Here is an 18,308-nt window from a genome sequence, read left to right as displayed (position 1 = left end):
ATAATGATATTATCAAATTAGTTTTACCATAATATGAGTGGAAATTCTTAAGGGGGTCCACTCGGGGGCATAAAAATGATAGTCGATATTGCTCACGGTTGAAGAAGGAGCATGCAACCACTGATTTTAACTTTTTTTGTTTCGCCGCTCGACACTTTTCTCGGTATAATGTCACCAGTATCGTTGATCCCCAACTAAGTCATCTCGCTTCCTTCAAGTTGGCTAGTAGTAGTAGCCACCTTAAATGTACCAGATTTTAATATTTATCTGGCATAAGTAGACCCCCGATCAACCTCAAGATGAATGCGCGTGCGAATTGTTCTTTTTCAACATCACTTGCGTAAGCCTTGATTTTTGGAAGTTGTCCTTCAACCATCCCATCTGGATTCGGCTACTCTTAAACTCGTTCTGCAACTTCTCTATTAGTTGCTCGCATGTTGCACTTCAATCGGCACTCGCCACTAGCCCCGTAACAACTTCCCCATCAACCGGTAGACTGAGTTGTAAAGTAAGTATAATTCCACAACTACCCCGGGGAAGATGAAATGTGTCTGTCTCCAGTTTCCATCTTTCGACCAAAGCACTGATAAATGGGGGGTCCAATTTAATCCCCCCGAACATGCGAGTAGTGTATAGAAATCTTGCATCTTGCAAGTGTCCATAAATGACATCTGATGCACATTCGATTAAATTGTTTATGTACATGTCCAAAATTCGATCTTTGATCTGAGTATATAAACATAAAAAATTAATAATGTTAACAGCATAGTAATTAATTATTTAAAATTAAATAATTTAATAATATTTTCTTACCATTTGTATTGAACGTCGAAGATATGTTTGTCATCCAAACGAATAATTTGTTTTGTCATTTTAAAAATTATAAGGAATAAAATAAAATCGAAAAGAATAAGATTCAGAGAAATATTTAAAAATATAATTGAGAATTGAGAACTGAGAATTAAGTACTGAGTTGAAAAGAATGAAGTTTGAAGGGGTTTATATAGGAAAAATTACGGCTATTGGAGCCCTTGTAGCCATTGGAAAAGTTACCGTTGAAAGGAAAATACATCTTACAATGCACATTTTCACTTTCACTGATGCGGCAGTAAAAACGCATCTTATAGGACTCATTTTTATTCTCTCCTAAAAACGCGTCCTACAAGGCGCATTTTCACTGCCACATCAGTGAAAAGTGGCAGTAAAAACGCGCCCTGTAGGATGCATTTTTCTCTCAAAAATAGATCGATAATTTTCAAAAATTTCGACATAATATCTCAAAAAAAAATTAACATATACATATAAATTAGCCATTTTGTCATGTTTTATTACTTATATTTTATATCATTATTTCTCATGCATTCATATATTATATGTCGCACTTCATAATTGTTACAAATTTTTAACATTAATGTCTCGTTAGATTACTTGTGTAATAATATGAGGAAAAACTTATTTATTATATATGTATTACAGTAATTTGACATAAAATAATAAATAGTTAGTACAATTTTAAAATTGAAATTAAAAAATGAGTAAAATCTCTTGTAAAAATAACAAACAAGTCTTCTTCAAAATAAGGAAATTTTTTAATTTATTTGCTAAAAATAAGTAATAAGATTTGCTAAATATTAAAATACACATAAATAATAATACTTCAACCAAACATAGTATAATTGTTTTAAAACTATTACATAGTTCTTTTCTTTTTAAAGCACTTTTTAATATCCGTATAGTTTAATTATGTGTTTTATTTTTAAAATGTAAAATGTAAAATAGTTTTATATATATCGTTTAAGATGGAACTAAATTTCTCAAACTTCCAATAAATTAAATTGGAACAACATTATGCTTTGAAAATCAAGAATAATATCAACTAAGTTAATACTCAGATAACAAATAATTTTATTTTCAATATATGTGATTATTAAAGGGAGTTGAGTTTTGGACCCTTAATAGAAGGTATTATCTCACTCGGGGTTTTGGACCTCACTTGGAGAGCGTTTCGGTTGATAGTTGATATAGATACGATTTGCAAGCTCATTGAAGAGGTATCAGTATAGTTATGAAAAGTGCACTTGGTTGGTATCGGGTATGCTAAGGTAAGGCATATGAGACATTGATTGATGGTTCAATACTCGCATACGCACTTTCTATAATTAATTTCTAACAATACTGACATATTTCATGCAAGTTTACAGTTCGTATCTACACCAATCATCAACCGATACACTTTCCAAAATAGAAAATAAAACCTCTGAACAAGACAATACCTTACGTTGAAAGTTGGAGTCCGACCTCCCCAAACCGTAAATCATATATCATTTTATTAGCTGCATTCATAAAATCAAAGACTGCACTCATCAAATCAAATATATCTTTTTCGTAAAAAATAATTTTATTAGTAGCGTAAGAAAGTAGAGCTAGAAATGTTTCAAAACAAATAATAAATACAAAAGTTAATAGTAGATTAATTCAATTAATGAAATTTAGAAAATATAAAATATAAAATTAATCAAATTATTTATATAACTATTTTAAATTAACTTTAAATTACTTTAAAAATTACTTGCATTTTTATCAACAAGAAATTTATTTCCTAAATGTTTTAAAAAGGGTATTTACTATTGACTGTATTTCTACATGGTGTAAAACATACAACAACCGGAAGCAATTAGAAAACAGTACTAAAAACCCATATTCCACATCATACATTTAAAGCAGTAAAAGAGATAAACAGGAAGGAAACATGGTTGGTATTCATTTTCCACAAAAAAAAAAAAAAAAAAAAAGGATTTTAGCTTTAATTTCCAGCTTGCTTCAAGCTTATGCTTTTTCAAGTCAAGAAAGGGAAAGACAGGTGCCCAAAATTGCCTTACCTGCTCCAGCTGCTTCTTTGACTGAACCAAAACAAGGGTCATTAATGTCTCTTGCTCCTGCTCTGGCTCATCTTTCTTTACCCTCTTCACCAACCATCAAAGCTTATTTGAAAGCTCTTCTTATGGATATCTAACCCTGTTTGTAAGTTATAATTTTGCACAGTGAAAACCCCATCATTTGACAACTTAATATGCTCTTTACATTTCCATTTTATTTCCAGAATGGTTGTATAATTTGCACAGTGAAATAAATCAAGCTTGTAGTTGGACACTCCTTTGGTATTTAGACTGTTTAGCTTGCTTTCTCTTCAAACTTTCTTGTATTTGTTTTCAGAATTGAAGACTTAATGCAACTAGGCAGAAAAACTGTTTTCTCACTGTTACAATTCTATCTTGTGGGATATATAGCCAAAAACCTAAAGAATCTTTTTTTTCTTCCCTTTTTGGTTAGTTTTTGGTCTTGTAGCTTGAGCAAAAGCTTCAACTTTTTAGAATCTTAGCCTGATCAACTTGGCGCTGATCAACTTGTATTTACAGGAATTATGGGTTTGTTCAAAGTTAGAACCTTGTGTTTCGGTCTACTTTTGGCCTTCAAAATCTGTATTGCTGCGGATCAACTTGTTGGCCGGTTATATCCAGGATTCCAAGCATCTCAGATGCAATGGGTGGAACATGATGGCAAGTTCCTCTTATCCAAAAATAAAATATTTGGTTTTGGCTTCTATACTGCCTTGGATGCTCAAAGTTTTGTCTTGGTTATCATTCATCTTCAAGCTTCCCAAGTTGTTTGGACTGCTAATAGAGGAGGCTTGTTGGTAGAAAAATCTGATAAGTTTGTATTTGATAGCAATGGAAATGTGTACTTGGAAAGAGGAGATAGGTTTGCTTGGGCCACAAACACTACCGGAGAAAGGGCGACATCTCTGGAATTGCTGGATTCAGGTAACTTGGTACTTCTTGGGGACAATGGAAGAACTCTTTGGCAGAGTTTTAGCCATCCCACTGATACCCTTTTATCTGGCCAGGATTTTGTGGAAGGAATGAGACTCAAAAGTTTTCCCAGAAGGAAAAAGAGTGATTATCTTGAATTTGAGTCTGGGGATTTGGTCTTATACACAGGGTTTCAGATTCCGCAAACTTATTGGTCTTTGTTACACGAAATCAAGACAACCGGTAAGAATTTTACTGGCACAGTTTATTCTGCAATTTTAGGATTCAACTCATGGAACTTTTATGATCACAATAAAGTGTTGATATGGCAGTTCAACTTCTCTCAGAATTCTGATATGAATGTCACATGGGCTGCCAAATTAGGATCAGATGGAGCAATTGTGTTCTATAATCTTCACCAGGGAAGAAGACCAATTGCTGAGGCAAAAAAGATACCCCAAAACCCCTGCAACATTCCCGAGACTTGTCCCCCATTTATGGTGTGCTATTTTGACACTGTGTGTCAATGTCCTAAACAACTTGCGCAAACCGATTGCAGTCCACCAATAACCTCCACCTGTAATTCGGCAGATCTACTCTATGTTGGTGAGATGCTCGATTATTCTGTGCTTGAGTTTGTCAAACCCTATATGAACGCCGACATAAATGCTTGCAAGAAAGCTTGCATGGGAACCTGCTCTTGTTCTGCATTATTCTTTGAAAACAGCACAGGGAATTGCTTTTTGTTTGATCAAATTGGAGGTCTGAAGCGTGCTGAGGTGGGTTCTAGTGGTTTTGTTTCATTTTTGAAGGTATCAAGGAATGAAAGTGGCTGGCAAAATCATGCTAAAGGAAGCACAAATGAAGCTAAGCATATTATATTTCTTGTGATAATAGTAACAGCAACGATTCTGGTTGTTGCTGGTCTACTTTATGTAGGATTCTATTATTACCGGAGACAGAAGAGATTGCTTGAATATCCTACAGAAATCTCGGAGGGCGATACTTTCCTGGACGGTTTTTCAGGGATGCCTGTTCGTTACACTCATCGTGAACTTTGTAAGGCAACTAAAAACTTCTCTATAAAGGTTGGCCAAGGAGGATTTGGCTCAGTCTACCAAGGTGAGATGCCAGATGGCACCCAATTGGCTGTTAAAAAATTGGAGAGCATAGGACAAGGAAAGAAGGAGTTCAGAGCTGAAGTTAGAATCATTGGAAGTATCCATCATGTGCACCTGGTCAAGCTCAAAGGTTTCTGCTCTGAGGGTGTTCATCGGCTTCTTGTCTACGAGTTCATGGGCAAAAGATCTCTAGATAAATGGATATTCAAGAACAAAGAAGAAAGTAGCATTTTGGATTGGAATACAAGATTCAATATTGCAATGGGTACAGCAAAGGGATTGGCTTATCTGCACGAGGAATGTGAATTCAAGATTGTGCACTGTGACATAAAACCTGAAAATGTTCTTCTTGATGATAATTTCAATGCCAAAGTTTCAGATTTTGGCTTGGCTAAGCTTATGAGCCGTGAAGAAAGCCTGGTATACACAACCCTGAGAGGTACAAGGGGATACCTTGCACCAGAATGGATTACCAACAACCCTATATCAGAGAAAAGTGATGTATACAGCTATGGTATGGTCTTGCTTGAGATAATTGGGGGTAGGAAGAGTTATGATTCGGGAGAAATACCCGAGAAAGCTCATTTACCTTCTTTTGCCTTCAAGATGTTGGAAGAAGGAAATCTGAAAGAAATCCTTGATCCTAAGCTAGTCATTGATGAAAATGATGAAAGCATTGTTTCTGCTATAAAAGTAGCACTTTGGTGCATACAAGAAGAAATGCGTTTAAGACCACCAATGACTAAAGTGGTTCAGATGCTTGAAGGTCTGTGTGATGTACCTCAGCCCCCAATGTCTTTGGGCCCAGGTGCTAGGGCTTACTCAGGCTTCCTTAAATGGAGCGGTAACGAGGGTACATCATCAGGACTAACAGAGTACAATAGTGATGCATCGTTGTCTGACATTAGACTATCAGGTCCAAGGTGATTCAAGCCATTTGTTTTAGTTGGATAATGGGATATGTATCTACAAAGTACAAAGATTTGTAAGCGTAAATTTTTGCAGTATGCATGGTTTATATGATTTCATTTATGGTGTAAAAGTTCTCACCAGTATGTCCAGGTTTCTATGATTTTTGGCTCCAGTTCATCAATTAGTGGACTTTAAAAGGCACATTTTTGTAGTTAAAGCTAGTCATTGGTTGTGTGTTCGTCTTTATAACCTTGTTTACATTAAGTAAAGATCCAGCCAACTGGTGAGATACGTGTAAAGATTGAATGGGGCATCCAGGTGTAGTACAGGAAAATGAAATATTTAGGGTATGAAAAGCCTATGATTCAGTTCCCCCCTGTCTCTAGTTTTAATGCAAAATAATTTAAGAGGTTGCAGCTGAAAAAGCATCCAGGATGAAGGTGATATCCATTCAACTCCTGTTTTTGTCATAAGCAGGTTACTTTTCTCCCAAGAAAGAGTTTTGATCGGACCCCACTTACCTGCCCACTAGGGGGGGAAACCAATTGTACTAGATATCATGTGAGACGATGTAAATCAATAATGGCCATCTCAGAAGAATCTACATCATTTATTTATTAAGCATGTTTATGTTATGATTTTGATGGATTGAGCGGACAGCTATATGGCCTTACGTCTCTTTCTGTTTTGAAAAGTATGAAGTTACGGTAATGGACATAAAGTAGGTAATGGTATTCAACATTAAGTCCAAATTGTGGAGGAGGTATATGGCTGTGCTGAGTTTGGTTGTCTACTCTCGTCAACACGAGACTGCTGATGAACTTGAAGACTACACGTTCAGGTTTCAGCTGTGCATAAGTGACCGATTCTAAGCGTCAAATTACAGGCATGATAACTTTATAAAAAATTTATTTTCATTTTTCATTTTTTTTAACTTAATTTTCGTTATTTATCAGATCATCTCAAAATAAATGAAAAAATTAATATTTGTCAACTTTGACAATTAATTAAAATTTTAAAAATTAAAAATATATATTTTATATTTTTAAGATAATTTTAATATTTTAATATTTATAAAAATTAATTGCTAACGTAGCAATCCATGTGTATGTCATGTCAACAAACATTAACTTTTCTATTAATTTTGGGATGATTTAACAAATCACATAAGTTTAAAAGAGGTGAAAATTTATACAGAGAGCTAAAATGACATTTTCTTGAAAAATTGAAAGGTCACATAAATAATATATTATATAAATTTAATAATAACTCATTACTAAGTAAAACTTAATTTGAAGTTACATTTATTAAGCATGGCAATGACAAATAGAAGTTAGAAGAGATAAATGAAGCTAACTAATATTGAAATAATATTCATATTTATATTATTAAAATAGTCATATTTTATTATATCAAGTGTTTATTATTATGTATAAATTGTAATATATATTTATTACTAAAATATTAATATAATTTTTCAATAATATATTAAAATACTAGTTAAAATTTAAAATTATTATTAATGATAAATTTTATTTTTGAAATAAAATTGTATTATTAAATAATTTTATTAAAACAATAAATCATATTAATTATAATAATTGAATATATGATTAAATATAAATATGTATGTTTAATAATATTAAAATTTAAAATATATATGTTTAGTATTTGAATATTTTTAATATTTTTAAAATTAAAACTAAAACTTATTATTAATATAATAAAATTTAACTTTATTCAAGTTAATTTTCATATAAAAATAAAGTTATTTATAAGAACCTCCATTTAAAAAATAACGAAGTTAATTTCACCAAAAAAAACTTATTTTTATTACCAGTAAACTATTTTCTATTAATCAATTTTAAAAAAAATATGAAAATATAAAAGAATATTTTCCATAAATTATTTTCCATAAAATAAATACTCTTACTGTTTCAAAATAATAGTCATCCTTTGTTGTAAATCGTTGAACTCAAATGGTACATTAAGAAAGGTCTTTAAAATGAACTTGTATCATGGTCATGGGCTTAATGGGCAATGCCTTATCCAATATCTGGAGTTTTAGGAAAAAAATTAGAAATTATTTTAAGAAATCAAAAGGTTAAAATATGGAATCAAAATATTTTTAAAATATAAAAATTAAGAAATTAAAATTACTATTACCTTTTTAAAACATTTAAAATAATTGTTAAAAATTGTCGAAAATTTAAATTATTTTAATCACATTTTTTTAAAAAAATATGGTATCTTTATTCTTAAAAGGTTATTTTTATTCTTATAATTTTTTTTATTACCTCCTAAAAACTCTTTCAGTAATGTATCAAATAATGATCTTATATATAATTTCGTTCCCATGCATGGATAAAAGACTGTCAGGCCAGCCATTGATTTTAACCAAGCATTTTGGTTTAAGATACTTTGTAAGTTGAAAGGCAAATAGAAGCCACAAATCTCAACCATGAAAAACCAGCTATTTTTTCCCTGATAATACTCCCAAATCATGTTGTGGACATCATACTGCCACTTCACCATGTTTTCACTTCCATAACTTCTAATATCTCTGCCTATTTCTGATTACTGAAGAAAATTTAAACCTGCTTCCATATAGTGCCAACTAAGTTGAATCCATCTTTTACATAGACTAAAATGGAAGCTAATTCTCCAAATTCACAGTCACACTAAGCCAAGCTTTACCTTCTTTGATGAAGCTACTACAGAATTTGGGCCTTATTGATGCTCAAAATCATCAACTAATTAGCAGCGATACTGTAATATCATACAAGAGAACAATATTTTTAAAGAAAAACCCAGTTAGAAACATGCAGCATTTTTTTACATTACATACCAGTCTAATATGGCCATTTAATCAAATATTGGATACCTGTGACATTTAAACTTACACTATCATGGCCTGAGAACCACCAAGGGTGAATATATATGACCTCTCCCAAATTCACACCAATATACATACCACAAAGATTCAAATGTCACAGTTCATGACCTTGGTTGTTAGTGATTTATCAGGTTAACATAGACAAAGTGCAGGAATTGAAAAAGAATAATATAATCTGTTAGAGGCTTTAATATACAAAATCACTGCAAAAACATAGGTTATCAATCTTTGTATCATAAAGAGAACCCACACCCTTGTTAAGAAATGCCCGTATGTCATAATTCATGACCTTGTTCGCTAATCAATAATCCAACAAATAGAAGAAATAAAACCTCAATCATAATCTAATTGGCTAGCATCTAAACCATGCACAGAAGGGAACAAGTAGTGATAAACATGCAATTCATGCATTCAAAACGTAGCCGACTGGCAGTATCAAATTACTCTAATGATATCTAATTAGGTACTAGACAAAAAAGAGTTAACTATGAATGTAGGCAACAAAAAAAGCAAGTTAAAGGTGTGTTGTGACACCATAGAGTGATTGCAAGAAAGTGTTATTACTACAGTAGTAATTACACCCTCTTGTAATTACAAAGAATTATAACTCTCTATATGTGTTTGGCTAGTAGAGTGTAACTACATCTTAAAGAAATAAAAAAGCTAAAGTATGAAAGTCATCAAGACTAATTACTTGCATAGTTCCTCCAATTCTCAGCACCTCCTAAGAAATGAAGCAAGTAATTGGGGTGCTACAATTATACTCAATTCGATGGGACTCACTAATTACAATAATTACCTACACATGCCAAACATATGTAATTAGGAACGATTACATTGTGTGGCATCTCACTTTTATCTACCTCTCAGAAGGTAAATGGAAAACCTTGATATTTGATTCCATAAGATGTTACAAGAATATGTTTCCCTAATATAACAAAAGCTAATTGGAAATGAAAGAAAACAAAGTACAAGTTCTTTACCTATATTTTAATTTTCTTCGCGTATTTCTAGTACTAATCTATCTGAGTCTGATATTTATATACAGAACCAAATTTCTTACTAGGTTATCTTCTAAATCGAGATCCTTTGTTAGGTTTACCAGTATTCCTCCCATCCCATGAAGAAGACCAGAAAAACAGAGACATCCAGAAAAGAATAGCAAAGAAGATCCGTGCACGATCCTGAAATCTAGACAACTTTCCCTCTAACCCTGTTCCACAGACAAAAGGATCATAAGAATACCAGAACTGGTTGCCTTCAAAGCAGTTTCAATGGAATCTTGACTTCAAATACAACAAGCAAACAAGAAAGAGTCAAATTTAGCTAATTATATGCAATGAAAAAAATATGGGTCTTTTAATACCGCCCTTTGGTAGCATTACATTGTCACGACAGATATTTCTGATCTCTATTACCAAAAATCACCATCTCCATAGCAACTTTCAAATTGGTACACACATTCGTGATCCCATTAACATATAATCTATTATAAAAATCATCGAATAAAAGAAACAAATCACAAGCTTCAAATTTTACTTATGAGAACACAAAACTATATAAAAATTCCCAAAAGAAAAGTTTTACATTCAATAAATCATATTTCGTTCCTACTAAGGAAACAAAGAAGACTGCCCTATCGAATTGTGAATTGGTTCTAGTTTTCATTCCTCGTACCAGACCAATCCGCATTCCAAGTAACATTGGTTCTAAACAGTTGCTTTTACTCTAATGATGCATTAACGGATGATGTCTAAAATTAAGTACCAGTTCTTGTTAAAAAATACACTACTAATCTACTATGTTCACTTGGGTGTTAATTATGGAAAACAGTAACAAACAAAACACTCATCCACTTTTGAAGAGCCAGAAATGTTACTGGTAATCTAAAATTTTATTTTCCTTTTTTGATTCTTAATCCAGAAAAAAGAAAATAAAGAGAGAAAGCAACTATTAATTGCTACACTAAGCTTCTGAACTTACAACTAACATATTTGCAATTTCAAGACTGAATTTTAAAGGAAGAAGAAAAGAAAACAACTTGACAACTAGAAAGAAAAGACAAAATATGAGCGGAAAATATCCAAAGTCTAAATTTTCCATAATTATTCACACACACAAGAAAAAATCAAAGAAATTAATCCAAATCCAACTCCAATCGCATGAACACACAATCAGCAAAAGTTAAAAAAAGAAAAAAGAAAAGAGAAAAAAAGGTGGAAACCTGGGGGGTCAGAGTCAGGCGGAGAAGGTGGAGGGGAGCCGGCAGAGAGACAAAGTGGAGGGCGGGTAGGGGAAAAGGAACGGAGGCGGACGGGGAGGGAGGGAGAGAGGGGATGAAACCTGGGGGGAAAGATCAAAGATTTGGAAAAGGAATAAGAGTGGTGGGGTGAAGGTGCGAAAGGGGTGAGCATTTCCATTTTTCTGGTATCCATGCAACCAACTCACTTAAACTCCCCAAATTATCGTTTATATAGTAGTGGGCTAATTTCATTTTTCTCATCTGAAATTGGGCCTACCAATTTGGTACTCTCGTTTTTGTGTGGAGTTTTAATTTTTATAGTATTTTTTAAAAATTAAAGGAGGGGTTGATTTGAAAATTCAATTAAATGGCTCACAAGATTTTAGATCGTGAGTGAAAATTTACATAAATTATTTTTAACAATCGAATATAAGTGTAGAAAAATATGAATTCAAATGTACTAAATATATTTATCCATTTATTTAAAGATTGGAAAAGCATTATGCTTAGTTTTATAGACTTATTGAACTCTTCTTTGTAAAAGATCTAATTGGGCAATATTTTATTTAAATTATAATGTATTTATTCCATCTAATCATTCATATCTTAATTCATATATATATCAGGTAATATTGGATTAACATAAGAAATTTATAACCTTTTGACAATTTGAAAATGGATTCTTAGTATAATAATTACAAATTCAATTTTATTTTGAAAAGTGATCGATTTATTAATTTTAATTAAAATTTGATATCACCGATAATTTATTTGAATTTAAGTTATTCAAATCTTAAATTCAAAATCTTGGCTTAACGAAAACTTTCAACTTTTAAAAATTTATTAATTTGAGTTAAATTAGTCTCATCCATTTAAAGCTTCAACAATTTATTTAAATTTATTTGTATTCAAGTAATTCAATCTTCATTTCACCATTAGGGCCTTAATTTAATTATAGTTGTTTATAGAAGGACACAGAATCAGCAACTCAAACAATGTTGACCTTCACATTGACTCAACTTGAAAAGAGGTTTAGTTGGACCATTTGCCAGGATCAAAGGAGTACCAACCCTTCATTCCCTTCAAAATGGCCAGGCACCTGCTTTAAGGATGAACATTCTTTTAAGTGTAAACATGCCCTCAAGACAATGAGGGACCTACTTGAGCATAACAACCTTCTATTAATTGAATAACATATTTAGTACATGCTTTTTAGAACATGCTTTATACAAAGAAGAATACCATATTTAGTACTGCTCAAACTATGAATAACATGCTTTATACAAAGAAGAATAGCAGCAACTACTGCTAACAAATTCTAAGCAGACTAACTTCTAATCAAACTAACTACTCCAACTGACTCTTAGTTACTCTAATATTCACCCATCACTCACGTCTTGTAACACCAAGTTTACTCTGCAATTGAAAAAAAATGTGGAGGATACGACTTGGTAAGTATGTCAGCAACTTGATCAAAGCGCTGGAACTTCACTTACAACAAGTCTCCTGTAAGCAGCTTTCTCATGAGCAGAGAAAAAATCAAGCTCAACGTGTTTGAATTTCAAATAAAGAACTGAATGGCTAAAACAGCAACGACATTTGAATTGTCACACCAAATAGCAGATTTGTCATTTGAAACCATGCGAAGCTCACTCAACAATGACTCAACCATGTAACATCAGCAGTAGCAGCTATACTCCTATATTCGGCCTTTGTTATCATCAAGACACAACTTGCTGCTTTTTAGAACACTAAGAGATGAGATTACTACCAAAAAACACACAATACCCAGTTGTGGATCGACAATCATCAAAATCAAGACCCCAATTCGCATCAGCATATACAACCAAAGATAACTTGTCAAAAGGTTGTATTTGTATACCATAATCAATAGTGTTATAAAGATAATGCAAAATTTGTTTAGCCGCAACATAATGAACATCAGTTAGGGCATGCATGAACTGACAAATGTGGTTGACAGCATAAGCAATGTCAGGATAAGTGAGAACCACATATTGTAATTCCCTAGCAATGCTTCGATACTCATGCAGATTTTCAAGTGATCCTCCCATATGTTTAGACAACTAACAAGAACTAACCATAGGCATAGAACCTCCTTTTGCATTCTCCATACGGCATCTCTCTAGCAAATTAAGTACATACTTCCACTGACTTAGATGTAGCCCACCACTATCGAGATGAGCAACTTCAGTGCCTAAGAAACAATAAAGAAATCTTATATCTTTGTGTGAAAACTCAATATGCAACATTCTAACAAACTCATCAATTTTTGTATCTAAGTTACCAGTAATAATTATATCATCCACATAAACCAATACATACATACGACATGTGTCGGTAACCCAAACAAACAAAGAAGCATCAGATTTAGAAAACGCAAACCCAATGGAAATAAGAAATGTCTTCAACTTGTCAAACCACGCTTTTAGAGCCTATCATAACCCATACAAAACTTTATTCAAACAACAAACAAGTTGCTGACCATTAGCATCCTTTTGAACATAATCGAGAGGTTGTTGCATGTATACCTCTTCAGTTAAATCACCATTAAGAAAAGCGTTGTTCACATCCACTTAACGCAACTACTAGCGGTTTGTAACAACAACAGAAAGAATAGTATGAATCGTAGTCAGTTTAACCATTGGACTAAATGTTTCCCAAAAATCACAGCCAGAAACTTGATAACACCTTTTTCCAACTAATCTCCCCTTTCGTCGAGCCACGGTACCATCAGGATTGCATTTCACCTTAAATATCCACTTACAACCAATAGCTTTGCGACCTAGAGGTAATGGAACTAAAGGCCAAGTATTGTTGCAGATCAAGGCATCATATTACTTGTGAGCAACTTTCCTCTATTCATTACTAACAAAGGCCTCTTCAATATTGTGAGGTTCACGTTCATCAAGCTCAATAGTCAAGACCTTTGGTTTAAAAACACCTACTTTCGACCAGGTAACCATATGATGAGTATTGATGGGAGGAACCAGCGGTAATGAAAGAATAGAACAACAAGAGTTAGAACTTCAGGTGTAAGTGAACACAAACTAAACCCATCATCATGTGCAATACCACCAATCTCTGTAAACGGACTAGTAGCCGAAGAAGAAGAAGCAAGAGAACACCTTGATGACTGATTAAGACGTGTAACAGGAGATACTAAAACTTGAGTACCCAAATGAGATGATAAGACACTATGCGACTTGGGCATGGAACGAGGGTATACCACGAGAACACATGTGGTAACACGATCCAAATCTGTAGGCGAACAACTAGTACTAGTTGACGGTGCAAACAAAAATTGATTTTGTTAGCTCAATAATTTAACTCGAAATCACCAAGAAGGGGGTGAATTGGCCTCTTAAAAAATTTTGGTTGCCAAGAAAAGCATAGAGACAATGAAAACTTTAATTTATAGTGGTTCGGCCCCAATTACCTACTCCACTACCTTAGCTTTCAACAATTAAGGATTTTCCCAATTTTACTAATTTAATAACCTTTGAAGACAAGGTTTAACCTTACCATCTCCCTTAAGATTTCTACCCAAAATCTTAATATTGCAACTCCTTTAAGGTTTCTACCCAAACCTTAAGACTTAACCCTCTCGAAGAGTAAATACAAATATTAAACTAAGAAGTAATCTTTATAAGATCAAAATGTTTTCCAATTAAGCACAAATAAACAAGAACACACTTGAGCTAAAGAATAACAATGAAGGCTCACAAGTGTGTACAATAAAAGTATGAAAGAATTAAGCATTAAGGTTGTATTGAATGATCTTTTGGTTTGATTATCTCTTTTGTTGTTATAGGACCTTTAGAAGATGATATTTATATCCTATAATTCATTTTCAACCATTGTGGTTGTTGGAAACATGAATAGAGTCGTTGGGATGAAAATATCAAATCATTAAATTTCCCTACTATCATTAAATTTAATGTTTGATTCAGTGATCGTTAAAGTTAGTTTACAACGATACCAAAGACAATTTATCAATACTTGGTAAAAGGTATCGATACTTTTTGAAAAGGTATTGATATTTTGAAAACTATCGATACTTGATACTTTTTGGCCTGGAGCAATACTGACTTGTTTTAAAATAGTTTTAACTTGATTGAAAATTTTTACCTCAATTGAAACCATTTTAACTTGATTTTATCATTTTTGATAAATTTGTTCAACTTTAAGTTTTATTCAAAACCATTTTAATTTGTTATATCAAAATATATTATCAAATAAAGCTAGGTATAACAAATTCTCATCAAACACCACATGACGCGAAACAAACACCTGGCCATCAGTAGCAAGACATTGATAACCCTAGTGTTGTGGACTATATCCAAGAAATGTGCACAGATGAAATCGGAACTCCAACTTGTGACGATTGAACGGTCATAAGTACGGGTAACAACAACACCTAAACACCCGAAGATAATCGTAATCGGGATGAATACCATGAAGAACCAAGTAAGTTGACTGATTTTTAAGAATCAAAATAGTCAAACAGTTAATCAAATGAACAACATAAGAAAAACCATACCCCTAATACTTCATTGGCAAGTGAATCTAAGCAAGTAATGTAAAACTAACCTCAACTACATGGCGGTGCTTTCGTTCAAAAATATCATTATGTTCTGACGTGTGCAAACAAGTGACGCGATGAATGATATCATGTTGAGCAAGATAAGAAGTGAAAAACTGAAATTCACCACCCCAGTCACCCTGAAATTGCTTGATTTCTTTATGAAATTGCACATTAACAAACTTCTAAAAATGCATAAAGCAATCAATAGCTTGAGATTTCTTTTTAAAAAGATACAACCAAGTAAACCGACTGTGCACATCCACAAATGTAACATAATACCAATTCGACTCAGAATCCATAGGAGTCAGTCCCCATAAATCAGAAACCACAAGATCAAACGGATTATTGTAAACGACAGTTGAAGCTGAAAATGGAAGCTTATAAGACTTCCTTTGATGACACGAAAAACAAACATGTGTCATGTTATTAGTAATAGAAACATTACAAAATTTTAAGGTAGATCTTAAGACCCAAGATGACAAATGCCCAAGTCACCGATGCCACAACTCAAATTTAGTACAAACAATAGAAGAGCTATGACTATTCACCAACTCGGTGTTATTCAAGCACAAGTCTGGATCACGAATGGACTCTGAAGCAGAAGAGGAAAATATTAGAAAAAATCTATACAACCTGTCATGTGTGCGGCCTTGAAGCAATATTTCATTGGTCTGAATATCCTTTACAAGACAATGAAAATGATGAAACTCGAAAAACACATTCATCAAATGCAATCGTTTGGTTGAAGTAGATATAGTACTATGACCTAAATGTACAATATTAGCACGGGTACCATCTCCCATGAGTAAGGGTGCCATACCTGAGTATTCACTAGTACCATATGGCAAAAAAGCACCATTACAGACATGATTTGTTGCCCCAGAATCAGGATATCAAGTTGTAACGTCGATGAATTTGTTTCTATTCAAAAAAGAATGCATAAAAGTAGGTTGGATTGAACCATATTCTAACAAACCATCAGAACCAGCAGGCTGCCCATGAGAATTAATCGAAGACCCAAGTGGAAATTGAGATGGGCCATAGACATTCTAATGAGGCGGGCTCACGTGAGTAGCTACCAAATTTGAAAATCTATACGAGCCCATGGAAGGAGCTATTGCCCATATGACAAGAGTGAGTACAGAGACATGATTGGCCTGAATCATAGGCCTGGTATGAACCAATGAGCCATGTGACTATGGCATTGGTGGTGGGCCATGTGAGCAACAGATTGCATCATTAGGGTTATACCCAAAGCTAAACCCTTTCTCTACTGGCGGAGAGTCACCAAGTGACTGATCAAACCAGTAATAGCATTTTTTAGCAACATGTCCTAGCCGACCACACAGTTGACATTGTGGACAACCACGACCACCCTGACCTCGACCACGATAAGAAGCTTGAACACGGTGTGAAAATTCTGACAAACGAGACTCAATCAAGGAATTTTGTTCTACCAGAGAAGACCCAAACGGAGCAGACTGTTGAACCAGATTCGCCTGAATCAGAACCTCAACTACAAATTGTTTCTGTCGACTCTCACACTCAAAAAGCATGCTAGTGAGACAATCCAACGGAAGAGGTTTAGAAATATATTAGGCAAATGTCAATACTGAGTCAAACTCCGTCAAAAGACCAGCAAAGATGATGCTCACTTGTTCTTCATCAGGAACATCATTACCGGAAGCACTCAAAAGATCACAAGTGGCCTTGATTTTGGCCAAATATTCCTTCACAGTCATGTGACCTTTCTTTCGAGAATGCAACGAATGCCTCAAGCGAGACACCTTGGTGTTCGACGCCACCGCAAACCAGAGACAAGCCTTGCTCTAAACAGCATGAGTCGTGGTGGTGCCTGTCAAGTAAGGTAAGACATCGGTACTGACAGTAAATCACAACAAAAAAGCCAGCAATTTATCTTGCTGATGATGAGTAGCAAAATCAAGATTCGAAACCAACTTCCCTTCTTTATCAGGAACAACCGGAGAAGGAGTGGCCATTGTGCTGATGATAAAGTCGGTTAGCACATAACCATCAACAATAAGACTAACCTGATTCTTCCGCTGAACAAATGTGCTTTCTTGAAGCTTTATTGTATCATGACAAGGAAATGAGTGAATGACTCGAAACGCAACGCCTCCCTCCAAGAAACAAGAAGTCGAAAACCGCTGAATAGGGATCGGAACATCAGAATCCTCTCCATCTGTAGAAACGTGTTGAGCAGTTTCCATCAAACAACCAAATATTTACTTTCCAGGAACTTAGCTCTTGATACCAAGAAAAAATGTACCAAAAACAACAATGAATATAGAACAAAAGAGAGACTAGATCTGATTTATCATTCAAGAATAGAGAGAAAACCTTACTTCTCAAACTGTGAATAACATGCTCTATACAGAGAAGAATAACAGCAACTGCTGCTACTAACAAATTCTAAACAGACTAACTTCTAAACAAACTAACTACTCCAAATGACTCTTCCTTACCTATAAAATTTTAATTTAATCTTTTAAAAATTATAAAAATTATAAGTTATTAAAATGGTAAAGTTCAGAAAATTATACAATTGAATTCCGCCCTGGATTCACTTTCCATATTTATTTTTATTATAATCTCATTGTGCGTGAATTATGTCCAGACTTATTTGATCTAAATTCGAAACTATTCTAATTATTAATTAGTTGTAATGCTCGATAATGACTATAATTATTCCATATTTGTA

General features: G+C 33.6%; 2 protein-coding genes across 2 annotated transcripts; one reads left to right on the top strand and one right to left on the bottom strand.

The window, feature by feature from the left end:
• Positions 1-2,756: 2,756 nt before the first annotated feature.
• Positions 2,757-6,043, top strand: LOC105777331 (G-type lectin S-receptor-like serine/threonine-protein kinase SD2-5). The gene is made up of 2 exons (XM_012600551.2): positions 2,757-3,021; positions 3,417-6,043. The coding sequence occupies exon 2, from the start codon at positions 3,422-3,424 to the stop codon at positions 5,855-5,857; it is 2,436 nt and encodes an 811-aa protein (XP_012456005.1). The 5' UTR covers positions 2,757-3,021; positions 3,417-3,421; the 3' UTR covers positions 5,858-6,043.
• A 3,569-nt stretch (positions 6,044-9,612) lies between these two features.
• On the bottom strand, positions 9,613-11,178 carry LOC105778434 (hypothetical protein). Its single transcript, XM_012602148.2, has 2 exons — positions 10,963-11,178; positions 9,613-9,951 (listed from the first exon to the last, which is right to left on the bottom strand). The coding sequence occupies exons 1-2, from the start codon at positions 11,171-11,173 to the stop codon at positions 9,806-9,808; spliced, it is 357 nt and encodes a 118-aa protein (XP_012457602.1). The 5' UTR covers positions 11,174-11,178; the 3' UTR covers positions 9,613-9,805.
• Between the last annotated feature and the right edge of the window lie 7,130 nt (positions 11,179-18,308).

The sequence above is a fragment of the Gossypium raimondii genome, chromosome 10 (assembly GCF_025698545.1).
Source record: "Gossypium raimondii isolate GPD5lz chromosome 10, ASM2569854v1, whole genome shotgun sequence".
In the NCBI taxonomy this organism is placed as follows: Eukaryota; Viridiplantae; Streptophyta; class Magnoliopsida; order Malvales; family Malvaceae; genus Gossypium; species Gossypium raimondii.
The sequence above is the reverse complement of the archived record's forward strand: the minus strand, read 5'-3'. Positions and strand labels throughout refer to the sequence as shown.